The sequence below is a fragment of the Hyaena hyaena genome, unplaced genomic scaffold, assembly GCF_003009895.1.
Source record: "Hyaena hyaena isolate Hyena2069 unplaced genomic scaffold, ASM300989v1 scaffold_361, whole genome shotgun sequence".
Taxonomy (NCBI): domain Eukaryota; kingdom Metazoa; phylum Chordata; class Mammalia; order Carnivora; family Hyaenidae; genus Hyaena; species Hyaena hyaena.
This window is the reverse complement of record NW_024080991.1, coordinates 1,235,642-1,248,831: the sequence shown is the minus strand read 5'-3', so window position 1 is coordinate 1,248,831 and position 13,190 is coordinate 1,235,642. Positions and strand designations below refer to the sequence as shown.

At 43.3% G+C, this 13,190-nt stretch overlaps 1 protein-coding gene across 3 annotated transcripts in view; it reads right to left on the bottom strand.

The window, feature by feature from the left end:
- SQOR (sulfide quinone oxidoreductase) overlaps positions 1-13,190 on the bottom strand; it is a 52,528-nt gene that overhangs the window by 6,722 nt on the left and 32,616 nt on the right. For all 3 annotated transcript variants that reach the window (XM_039250080.1, XM_039250079.1, XM_039250078.1), the window contains 4 exons: positions 12,143-12,196; positions 8,961-9,155; positions 6,887-7,096; positions 265-448 (listed from right to left, as the gene is read on the bottom strand). In XM_039250080.1, coding sequence (XP_039106011.1) covers positions 265-448; positions 6,887-7,096; positions 8,961-9,155; positions 12,143-12,196 — 643 coding nt within the window. The remainder of the gene's footprint in view (positions 1-264; positions 449-6,886; positions 7,097-8,960; positions 9,156-12,142; positions 12,197-13,190) is intronic.

The window sequence follows — 13,190 nt, the reverse complement described above, 5'->3', positions numbered from 1 at the left end:
CCCCCCCCCCCCCCCCCCCCCCCCCCAGTAAACAACCGCTTTGACCTACAAAAGGCAGGTGAGGCGATACTACTCCTTCTTTATGTGACACCAAGTTCATAGACAGCTTGCCTCTGTGTCAGGGAGGTTGAAGTCATTTTTAGGCCACAAAAGTTTCATTATTAATGGAATGCTGTTGGTGCCAGGCTCTGGTTTTTGTTATGATGGTGCCTTAGGGTGACATCAGTCTGCGAGAGTAGGAACAGAGCTCATTTGTTATCTTACCGACGGCAGCGGCGGTCTTTGACGTGGGAAGGTTAGTGCAGTCCCCAATCCCAAACACATTGGGGTATTTCTTGTGCTGCAGAGTTTCTTTATCCACATCCACCCAACCAGCAGCGTCAGCCACGGGACTGGTCTTGAGGACATCTGGCGGGCTCATTGGTGGCGTCACATGAAGCATTTCATACTACAGAAAAGGACAGCATCCAAATTTATGTTTACTGCAGTATCTCCACAGCCCTGCAGCTGTCCCCTGATCTCCCTCACCCACACACCGTACTATGGCCGCGTGGCACACTGTACACTGTACTAACCCACACCCGCCCTGAGGGTTTCCATGCTTCCGTGCAGCATGGTGATAAAACAACTAACCACTCTCTCAGTTGATGTCGTCTCCCCATACAGAATCAGCATGATCTGTCTGGCCAGAGGCACGGGGGAATCAGAAATGCTAGAATGAACCTCACTAACATTCTGAAAGAACCCACTGACGTTTCTATTATTACTAAAACAAAGGAAGTGGTGCTTCTCAGTTGCCCTCTCCCTGACCCTCAGCTGACTACTCATAAAGTCTGATACTTCCGTTTTCTATCGCAAAATGGTGCTCAGAGTTGCTGAAGCCCACAAAGGCCATGTTCATGGCTGGTTAAGTGAGCACCATTTTCAAACATGGGTCAACTCTCAAAATACATAAAGGAAGCCATCGGAACACCAACTTAAGATGACATAAAAGGGGGCGCCTGGGTGGCTCAGTCAGTTGAGCATCCAACTTCAGCTCAGGTAATGATCTCTGGTTTGTGGGTTTTGAGCCCTACATCAGTCTCTGTGCTGACAGCTTGGAGCCTGGAGCCTGCTTCAGATTCTGTGTCTCCCTCAATCTCTGCCCCTCCCCTCCTCATGCTCTATCTGTCTCTCTCTAAAAAATAAATAATAAACATTAAAAAAATTTTAATACAAAAGATGACATAAAGGGTGATGTGAATATTAGCTAGCATTTTGGAGAGAGAGATCTGCTTCAGTAATAGGTTTACTGAATAGCGTAGGGGGACAAGATAGTTTGTCTGTTTGTATGTTTTTCCCAGAAAACCTAGATCAGTGTTACCCTTGGTAGCAGTGCACTAGCCCATCCCAATCAATTTGGATGGCTCATTTCATTTGTTGTTTGTTTATGAAATACTTACTTGCTTATGTGATATTTTTGTGGTTTATTCTTTCTACTCGTTTTATTATTATTTATAAACTCCATCCAGCAATTTCAAGCTGATTTAAGAGCTCCACAAACATTTCATTAAGGCGAAAACTTTAGCATCTTAAGACAATCCCCACCTTGTGATAGCCCATAGCCCCTGGTTTCTATAAGGAGGTCCACACCCTTGTCAGGGCTGGACAGTCTTTGACAGCACAGGGAGGTAAAGAGGTGACTTGTATTTATTCCCCCTCTCAGACAATTATAAGCTTAATTAACCTTAAAGTAAAAAAGTTCTGTCAATGGGCTCTGCTCCTCTGCAAGGTGATCTTGGGTGGTTCTTTAAGGGCATGGGTTCCTGAGGCTGGCTGTGTTAATGAATGAGGAAACTAAGCACATGTCTGCAGGATAATGAATGGAATGGTCCGCAGCCATGAGCCACCACATTATTAAAGCTATGTCTGTTTTTCTATAGTTAAGTAGAACGACTTTTTTTTAGCTGAGGGCTAAGTCTTCCCAGAGTCATATCTACCTGTTGGCGTTAATGTGCTTAAATTTCACAAGTACACATGAATTCCACACATCTTTGCTAGAATATTTCCATATAATCATCATAAAGGCATGAAGTTTTACTCACACCAATATCCTGCGAAAGATATAGTAGGATCTGCTTTATAGATTTATTAAAGATTAACATTGGCATTTGGTTGTAGCTTGTTCTTTATCCACTATTTCCATAAACTGTGTGTGATAAATAACTTGGTTCTCCTTCATAACATAAATAATCTATTCAGGGTTGTGGTTTTCAAACTTAAATGTTTATAAGCAGCATTTGGGTGACCTGTGGGAAAGGCAGGTTCCTGGGCCCCACCACCTGTGATCCCAATCCAGTAGGTCTGGGTGAGGCATAGGAATCGGCACTTTAGCAAAATCTCCTAGCAATCTGGACACATGAAACCTGTAGGTGACAGTCTTAGAAGCTTTGGCTTGAAGGAACAGGTTCATTTACAATAAAAAACAGAAATTTATTATATGGGTAAGTTACTTCAACTTCCATTTGTTTATCTATAAAGAAATACATTACAGGGGTGCATGGGTGGCTCAGTTAAGCTTCTCTCTCTCTCTCTCTTTTTTTCTTTTTAATGTTTATGTATTTTTGATACAGAGCAAGAGACAGAGTGCAAGCTAGGGAGGGGCAGACAAAGGGAGGCACAGAATCTGAAGCAGGCTCCAGGCTCTGAGTTTGTCAGCACAGAGCCCAACACGGGGCTCGAACTCATGAGATCATGACCTGAGCCAGAGTCTGACACTTAACCAACTGAGCCACTCAGGCACCCCTAAGCATCTAACTCTTAATCTCAGCTCAGGTCATGATGTCACAGTTCATGAGTTTGAGCCTCGAGTCAGGCTCTGCTCTGAGCCTGCTTAGGATCCACTCTCTCCCTTTCTCTCTGCCCCTCCCCTGTTCATGCTCTCTCTCATACTCTCTCTTTCAAAATAAATAAACAAAACAACAACAACAACAAAGAAACACATCACAGTTGACCACTGAACAGTGTGGGGTTAGGCTGTAGGCTTTCTTTTTCTTTCTTTCTTTTAATTCCTTACAATTAAAGGAATAAGGTAGTTCTCAATCCTGATTGTATATGAGAATTATTAGAGGAACTTTTGAAACGCCCAATCATCAGTCCACCGCCCAAACTAATTAATCAAAACCTGGGTGGGGGGCGGCGCCTGGGTGGCTCAGTCAGTTAAGCGTCCGACTTCAGCTCAGGTCATGATCTCACAGTCCGTGGGTTCAAGCCCCGCTTCGGGCTCTGTGCTGACAGCTAAGAGCCTGGAACCTGCTTCAGATTCTGTGTCTCCCTCTCTCTCTGCCCCTCCCCTGCTCTCTCTCTGTCTCTCATAATAGAATAAAGATATAAAAAAAATTTTTTTAATTTAAAAATAAAACCTGGGGATTAGACCCAGACATCAGAAGATTTAAAAGCTTCCCAGGGACCAGGGCTGAGAGCCACCACTTTAACACCTGTTGGTAGATTTTTTGAAATTCATATATTTTTTTTTAAATGTTTTATTTATTTCTAGGAGAGAGAGACAGAGACAGCGTGAGCAGGGGAGGGTCAGAGAGAGAGGGAGTCACAGACTGAAACAGGCTCCAGGCTCTGAGCTGGCAGTCAGCACAGAGCCCGATGCGGGGCTCGAACCCACGAACCGCGAGATCATGACCTAAGCGAAAGTCGGACGCTTAACCGACTAAGCCACCCAGGCGCCCCTGAAATTCATATTTTAAGAGTAGAATTGGGTCTGGAAAGAAAATCTGACCTGAAATCCTATTATTTAAAGGGGATACAAATATCTCTTTTCTTTATAAACCCTTTAAAAGAACGATAACGATTTAGGTATCCAAGTTTCTATCTGCAGCTTCAACAATCCTCAGCACAGCTGAGAACCAAAGTAAAAAAGACCAAATAACAAAATGAAGTTCATGCCCTCAAGCCCGTATAGTTTGCTCATAAAAGTATGTTGTGGGCCCTCACTTGTAGCCCATTCACTGTTACTTTACAAAGAATCAAACAAGTTTGGCTCTCTCATTTTCCAGCCACTAAAGAATTAACAGCAGCAGCTTAAAAGAGCTGAAGCGGGAAGGGCCTTCTAACGTCACTCAAACTGCCTGACACCCAGAAAAGAAGAAACCTGGAAAGCCACAAAAAGGACACATACAAAATCAAACAGCAGAGTACTTTGAGACCCTTTTATAAGGTGATAACTAGTCCTAGGAGGCCTTTATAAAGGCTATTCAACATAATGACCCTGAGTCGGGGCAGATGGATACTAGATGAGTCTGGGACATGCTGTGACCCCAGAAAGCAAGAAAGTGCTCAAAATATGATGGCAACATGTCACAAGGACATAGCCCTCTTGAAAGGGCTCCCACTGGCCAAATCTGGGACAATTTGAGCACCAAAAGGACGGTAATGTATTAAGGACAGCAATGAATTACAAACTACTGGAGGCAGTAAAAAAAAACATAAGTTTATACCTATAACTAATTAATTGAGAGAAGGGAGGGCTTTTGCAGACAGAATGCCAACAGCCTACTGTGAATGGTGGAGAGAATGCTTGATTGGAAAAATCATCATTTTGCAGCCGCCATAATAAAGACTGGACTAGGCAAAAGTCATCAGTGGATGGTAAATCCAGTGGGAAACCTAATGAGGAGGGAGTAAGGTGTTTGCTTGATCTTAAAGTGTCTCGCCCCAGACTTCTTATTAGTAACAAAGGAGGAAAAGATAATAATACACAGTGGAGAAATTGGGCCATCTTTTGACTGGTGATAAAAATAAATATCATCAATGAGGGGTAGATGACCATCATGTGCTCTCAAAGGTGATACACTAGAAAGACACGACATCGCTTAAGCAGCATTTCAGTCTCAAATGTAGAGCCTGAGGGGCACCTGGGTGACTCAGTCAGTTAAGCATCCAACTCTTGGTTTTGGCTCAGGTTATGATCTTGCAGCTTGTGAGTTCGAGCCCCGCATCAGGCTCTCTGCTATCAGCACAGAAGCCACTTTGGATCCTTTGCCCCCCTTTTCTCTGCCCTTCCACCACTGCTCTCTCAAAAATGAATAAATAAACTTAAAATAAAATGCATAGCCTAAAACTGATCACAAGAAAACATCAACAAACCCAACATGAGGAACATGCAATTAAAAAATAAAAGGGGGAGGGCTGTATTCTTCCAAAATATCCACCAGAAAAGGCTATGGAAATGTTCCAGATCAAAGGATGCTCAAGAGACATCACAAGTAGGGGCGCCTGCGTGGCTTAGTCGGTTAAGCGCCTGACTTTCGCTTAGGTCATGATCTCACGGTTCGTGGGTTCGAGCCCCACATCTCTGTGCTGACTGCCAGCTCAGAGCCTGGAGCCTGTTTCAGAGTCTGTGACTCCCTCTCTCTCTGACCCTCCCCTGCTCACACTGTCTCTCTCTCTCTCTCTCTCCTAGAAATAAATAAAACATTAAAAAAAAAATTTTAAAAAGAGACATCACAAGTAAACGCAGTATCTGCCTGTTGACTGGGTTCTGCCCTGGAGGAAGAAGCGTGCTATAAATGCTATTGGGTCAATCAACAAAACTGGAATACAAATGGTAGATGAAAACATTGTATCCATGCTAAATTTACTGAACTGGTAACTGTACTATGGTTATGTAAGAGAAGAGGGACCTCTCAAGAGATTTACAGCAAAGAATTTAGGTAAATGGCCATGATGTATGATGCATACATAACTTACCTGTAGATGCTTCGGGAATATTATATCATATCACATCATATTATATTACATTATGTGTGGAAGAGAGAGAGAGAGATCAAATGATAAAGCTAATAGGGTAAAACTAAAATAAGCGAATCTAGGTAAAGGCTACACACTGTACAGTTTTCTTTGTACTGTTTGCATTTTTCCCAGCTTCTCGAAGTTTAAGATTATTTGCAAATAAAAGTTTAATTTACTTGAGTCAGTAACACCTTAAATGATAGTCAAGACACACCATTTAAGAAAGGGAAAAAGTGTGCAATACATTTTAGAAAAAGCCCGCACTAGAAAGCCTAAAACGTGAAGTTTTGATGTTTACAAGATTAGTTGTTGGTTCACTTCAAAATTCCTTTTTTATGGAACCCTTCATTCCTCTAAAACTGCTGAATGAATAAAATGTCACTATACGTCAGTTTCTCATTGCTAACAGCTCTTGCCAGAGTGATATAAACAAATGATTCTTCCATGTATGCTTCTCCAGATGCCTTTACATCTTGTTCTTAATCCTCATACGCCTCTACAAAAGTACTATTCCCGCGACGCAGAAGACGAAACAGACAGACAGGATCCAAGCCCATAGACAGAGGCTCAATCTTCCCAAGTTAGGGTGTGGCTACAAAACACCTTTCAAGGGTTTTGAAGTGCTCCCTTTTGTGCACCAGTGAAAGGTGTTTAAAGACAACCTCTTCCACAGGGGAAAGACACCCCTGTCACACGTAAACTACCCACAAGCAGGGCTGTTTCTCACACAGCATAAATTGAGACAATCACAAAATCCTCCATTTAAGGAAGCCCTTCCTGAATTCTAGGCAGACCTGAAGTCATCACATATTTTTGGCTGCTTCAGGGGACCCAGTAGAAGAAAAGTGGAGATAGAAAATAGGATAAAAAAATTCACTTGAAACCAGTAGATACACCCTCCCCAGCCCATGGATATAGCCTCTTACCTGTTTCCCTTCCCCACCCATCCTGGTCCACCCTCTCTCCTACCCACTGCCCTAATATGCTCATTGCCATCGTAACCAGCCTCCCCCAGCCCGAGGATGGCAACAGGGAGGAGGGCGCCACAGTGTTGTTGGCATCTAGGGCACCGTTTAGCCGACAGCTTGACCTCGCCACTCACTGAAATCACTTGGGTCTCTCCAGGTTTGTCCAGATTCTCGAAAACAGCCTCTTGTCTATCGGCTCGGACTTCGATGAGGTTTTGCTTGTAGTTAACAGTGAGGTTCCGCTCCTGAATGATCTCCTGAAGGGCAGCAGCATACTTCTTAACCCCAAAAATTGCTCCCAGGGAAGTGTTGAAGATGATATTGGCCTTGGATCGCTTTCCCGTCTGGGAAAAAAGGAAAGAACAGAAACCGTCGACACCAAAGCATTACTTCAGCCACTCTTTTTTTTTTTTTTTTTTTAACATGCACAAGAATTAAAACCTCAGAAGAGAGCTTACCACCTTTCCCTGTCACTCTGCGCTGGTGGGGCAAGGTATGAGCCCATGCACTGCCTCTTTATTATTTTCTGCCAGTGACACGGCAGCTAAGGGCACATTTGAATCAGGGGGGTTAAGAGGGCACTGTTTATTTGAAGGCCAGAGATGAAGGTCAAGTCCAGGGAAAGATGAGCTGAACTGTTTATTCATATACTCATTTGTTCATTCACTCAGTAAATACTTAATGAGGTCCTAGAGTTGGCCAGGCACTGCTCTAGCTGCAGCCGGAGCAGCAGTGAACAGAGTTCCCGCCCTACTGGCTCCTACACACTAGATTTCTTCATGTGTTTCAGAGGCTCGTATTCTCCCAAATGCCTAAGATCTTATGGCACCTGAAAGAGACACTTCCTCTCAGCCTTCAGAGACTTAGAAGAAAAGAGTTTTGCAAAGACAATTCCAGGAAGGAAGAAACAGCCGGTCTCCTCCCCTTTTCCTTTGTTCAGCTCCTTTTAGGATGTGCTCACCTGGATCACACTATTTAAAAGAAGTGAGGTGGGTGAGAACCTCCAACTTCCTGTGCCATCCAGGAATTCTCATGACCCAGAAGGCCCTTTCTTAGAAATAGAAGTGATGACTCCAACTGTTGCTTAATTCCCTGGGGGGTTGGCAAAGGTTTGCATAACTCAGGTGAAGACTTCCCAGTGTGGTTCCAAGCGCATGTCTAAAGGCTCTTCAGTCCCATCTACCCCTCCCTTTCTCTCCCCTTCTCTTCCCTGTCCCTTTACAGAACCACAGAGGGCTGTGAATCCTGATACTGCCTCAAGTCAAACCACGCTGTGGTAAACCAAACGCGACATCTCACACAAGGGCAGTAGGGCGAGAACAGCTTTCTGCAGCTTCATGACAGGTGTGCTCAAGCTGTGGACACTGGCTCTGACATGTGTGTTTGAGGAATGCTGGGAGTGTCCCCACCCAAATACCTCTTTCCATGAAGGTTTCAAGTTCTAGATCAACTTTTTTTTTTTTTTTTGCCTTTACAATTGGCATTTGCCTACTGTATTCTCAATGATGTTTATTAAGAGCTGGAAAATATTGCACCTGGGTGGCTCAGTCGGCTAAGTGTCCAACTTTGGCTCAGGTCATGATCTCATGGCTCCTGGGTTCAAACCCCACATCTGGCTCTGTGCTGACAGCTTAGAGCTGGAGCCTGCTTTAGATTCTTTGTCTCTCTCTCTCTCTGCCCCTCCCCTGCTCATGTTCTGTCTCTCAAACAATAAACATTAAAGAAAATTTTTTTAAAAGAGCCAGAAAATATACATAACCTTCACCTTAAGCAGGAGTAATTGAGGATATTGTATGTGTAAGAACAAACAATGTATGACCAATTGTCCAACTGTATGGAAATATTTAAACCATCTCTAACATGTCTCCCCAGGAGATTTCTATATACACATTGGAAAGAATGTTACAAAGACTATTTAATAACAATGAAAACATCTAAATTTGCATGGTATGATTGTAACCATGTTAAAAAAAAGTATAGGGAAAAAATAGACATATCAAATTGATAACAGCAGCTATATTAGAGTAATTGGATTATAGGGACTTCCTTTTTTTTCTAGTTTATAAACTTCCAATTATATAATTTTGTACATACATAATAAAAATTTAGAAATAAAAAAGGTATTTTGACATGGATAAAATGGAATTCTGGCATCACTGGATGGGCACCATCTGCCTTCCTTGTCTCTGTCCCTGGACATAAACATACCTTCCTGAAGTAGGCTTCTGACAAATACATGATCTTCTGGGGGGCCCCAGCACACTTCACAGGGGTATTTGGGAAGGTGAAGATGGCATTGCCCTCCTTGAAGTCCTGCAAAGCTCTCCATGTCTTCTCTACTGTCTTCACTGAGTAATTGGACCCGATTTTGGGATGCTCAAAACCTTCAGGTAAGCCTTTAATCTGCAAGAAGGCACACCAAGAAACTATTTTTTAACAAAGTGCAAATTCACAGGCATGTTAATTTTTTGACCAAAGTGAAAAAACTCTTGTTTAGAGCCTTTGTTCTCTGCCATTTCTAAAACCTCTCAAGTATTTCAGTCCAATTATTAGCCCCCAGTATTCACACACACATTGGAGCAGGCAGGTAGGTGGGTGAGGGATCCGCTTAGACTGTGGCTATGGGCCTGGAGTCAACTGTCAAACCACAGAATGGGCTCAGCCCCGGGGAACCCCTCTGCCTCCTTGGCCTCGGAGCCATGATTTGGATAGATCTCTTCCCACCATTACAGTGAGGACAAGAAACCACAGCCATACTTCCTTTTTGGAGAATTGTCTGCCTTCATGGGAAGAAGAAGAATGACAGGCAGAACCAACAGCCATATTGTCAATAATTGCAAACTTCACCTACCCATTATCAAAGGTTGTACCGCATTTTCAGCAACAGCCAAAGTATGGAAAGAACCTAAATGTCCATCAACTGATGAATGATAAAGAAGATGTGGTTTATATATACAATGGAATACTACTTGGCAATGAGAAAGAATGAAATCATGCCATTTGCAACAACGGGGATGGCACTGGAGGGTGTTACGCTGAGTGAAATAAGTCAGTCAGAGAAAGACAGATGCCATATGTTTTTACTCATATATGGACCTTGAGAAACTTAACAGAAGACCATGGGGGAAGGGAAGGGGGAAAATAGTTACAAACAGAGAGGGAGGGAGGCAAAACATAAGAGACTCTGAAATACAGAGAATAAACTCAGAGTTGATGGGGGTGGGAGAGGGGGCAGTGGGTGATAGGCTTTGAGGAGGGCACTTGTTGGGATAAGCACTGGGTATTGTATGTAAGCCAATCTGGCAATAAATTATATTAAAATAATAATAATGATAATAATAATAATAATTAAACAAGCAAAGGTTGTACCAAATGAGACTCTTAATAAAGGCAGGTAATTAAAAACATGGACTTGGGAACCCCACAGATCTGGCTTGAGTCCCAGCTTACAAGTGTTATAACCCTGGGTAAATTACCTAATATCCCTAAGCCAATGGGGTCTCAAAGCTGGGTACCTGGGAACTTACTAGAAATGCAAATTATCAGTCCCCACCCAGACCTCCTGATTCAGAAACTCATGGGCAGGCCCAGAAATCTGTTTTAACAGGCTCTCTGGGTGGTTCTAATGTACACTAAGAAGTTTATGTTCTTTGCCTATAAAATGGGGATAAAAGTAACTGCTTCAGAGGGTTATTGGCAGAAGTACATGAGACTGTGCATGTAAAGTGCTTGGAAAAATAACACCCACACAGTACATGCTCCATAAGTGTTAGTGTATCCCTGCAGGGAAGATTGGTCTTCAATGTTAGGAGGTTTATAGAGGACAATGAAGATGAAATAGATTGAGTTGAGAGTCAAGCACCAGTTCTTCCAGCAAGCGTGGAGAACCAGCAAACAACAGTCATCAAGATGTGCTGCTCCTTCAGAACCTCCCAGAGCCCTCCAGACCGGAGGTCCACCACTCAACACCCATCCCTCAGCTCTCAAGGAAACAGAGGGCTCCTCCTCAGTGTAATAAGCAACTATTTCTCCGATCGTATCTCCTGCTGCAGTTTAAGTAGTTATAATATCAGCAGTCTCAACAATCATCATTATCACTGTTATTATAAAATCACCTTGTGTTTTAATGTTTCTGAAGTTTCACTCCATGCTAACAGTGGATACTCGCTGCACACCTCTGAGGCATGACACAGAGGAAGAAACTGAGGAGAGCAAGGCTGAGAGACCACCTAGAACCTTACAGAACCAGACGCCAAGGCTCCTGACCACTGCCTAAGGTTCTTCTCACACGAACTCCATACTTCCTCGTTCCCAAAGCAAAACACACTATCCAAGAGATAAACAAATAGCTGATCTTTTATCTCCCTCATTACTTTCCTCTAGTTTGAAGACGTTGTTGTCAAGGGAAAAGGTGCCACAAAGAGGTAACCAGGTTCCTTTCAGGGAGACTGGTCACAAAGGGCAGTTTAAGACTCCTCATCATTCATGTTGCTTCCCTGGGAACTTGGGAGCAGAGAGAGGCAGGGAGAGTCACAGAAAGAGAGGAGATCCGACTCCTCCTGTGGCCGATCAGGTCAGGGAGCAGGACATTACACTGCAGGGACGCCATGGAGCTTGGTAGAGGAAGACGCAACTCGGTCCCACACAGCAAGGCAGTTTTCCTGGGAGTGTGGAAAAGCCCGCTGTTTTGCAAGACTTGCCATTAGGGCATGGACATGCTAAACTCGGATTAAAGCTTAAAGCTAAAATATATCATCATCATTGACAGAATCTTACAGGTGATTTTTTAAAAACCATAAAAATGACTGCTGAGGGGGAAAAAAAAAACTGGGGCGCCTGGTTGGCTCAGTCAGTTAAGTGTCTGACTTCGGCTCAGGTCATCATCTCACGGTTCGTGGGTTCGAGCGCTGAATCAGGCTCTGTGCTGACAGCCAGCTCAGAGCCTGGAGCCTGTTTCAGATTCTGTGTCTCCAGCTCTCTCTGACCCTCCCCTGCTCACGCTGTCTCTCTCTCTTTCTCTCTCAGAAATAAATAACATATTTTAAAACATTTTAAGAAAAAAAAAAATAAGATAACCCCTTAGAACTATTTCCTGTCAAAATGAATACCAAGCAACTAAATGCAGCATTTGATCTTAGCATAAATAGGCCAGTGTAACACAGAAGTAGTTTAAAATAGTACCTTCTCAGGGCACCTGGGTGACCCAGTCCATCAGCACTGGACTCTTGATTTTGGCTCAGGTCATGATCTCACAGTTCTTCAGTTCAAGACACACTGTCAGTGCAGAGCTTGCTTGGGATTCTCTCTCAATCTCTCTCTCTCTCCCTCTGCCCCTCCCCTGTGTTCTCTATTTCTTTTTAAAAGTAAATAAATAAATTTTAAAATAGTACCTTCTCATAGTCCAGTTGGATTCCAAGAGCAATAATAAGATATTTGTAGGAGATCTGCAACACAAAACAATAATATTTCAGACCATGATCCCAGGAGTGACAGCCCGCAGCCCCAGCCCTGTGTGGCTACCACCATGTTTCCATTTTTTAGTGTGTATGCCTTGAGGCTGTAGGTGATGGGCAAGGCACAGCAGGGAGACACACTCCAGTTTGCCATCATGTCTGCCATTCTCTGAAGACTCGCACCTCACACCTCAGTGTTTCACAAGTACTTTATTGTATAACACCCCCCTCCTGGGCTTGAGACTCCTATATTTTTACACAGTGGAGAGTGACACAATGAAGCCACAATTATTTGTATGGTGCTTGTGTTAACACTTCCTCATGCTGAGGGGTGGGAGAATCCCTTCCTGATCTTAAAAGCCAATCAACTTTCTTTAAAATCTATGGAGTAATATGTGAATCCCAAGCAAATCTGACCTGTCATATGGATTGGATCAACAGTATAAGTGAGAAACTGCTCTTTTGAGGGCCATGGAAAAGAATGTGATATAACATACCTGATCTGACTTAGTGATCTATTTAGAACCTAAAAGTACACTCCTTAAATATGGGTATTGTGATTACTCATGCCAAGGGCAAAAGTATCCATATTTATCATGATGGGAATGTGGGTTTAAGATGAGAAGGAAGACATGTTGAGGCCAGAAAAGTGTAAGCAAAAAGGATATAAATAAACAGGATTTGCATGGGCCCCTGGGTGGCTCAGTTGGTTAAGCATCCAACTCTTGATATTAGCTCAGGTAATGATCTTATGGTTCATGAGATCGAGCCCCACCTCCATCTCTGTGCTTACAGCACAGAACCTGCTTGGGATTCTCTCTCTCCCTTTCTCTCTGCCCCTCAGTCACTCACATGCTCTCTCTCTCTCTCTCTCTCCCTCTCTCTCTCTCAATAAATAAACATAAGAAAGGAAGAAAGGAAGAAAGGAAGGAAGGAAGGAAGGAAGAAAGGAAGGAAGGAAGGAAGGAAGGAAGGAAGGAAGGAA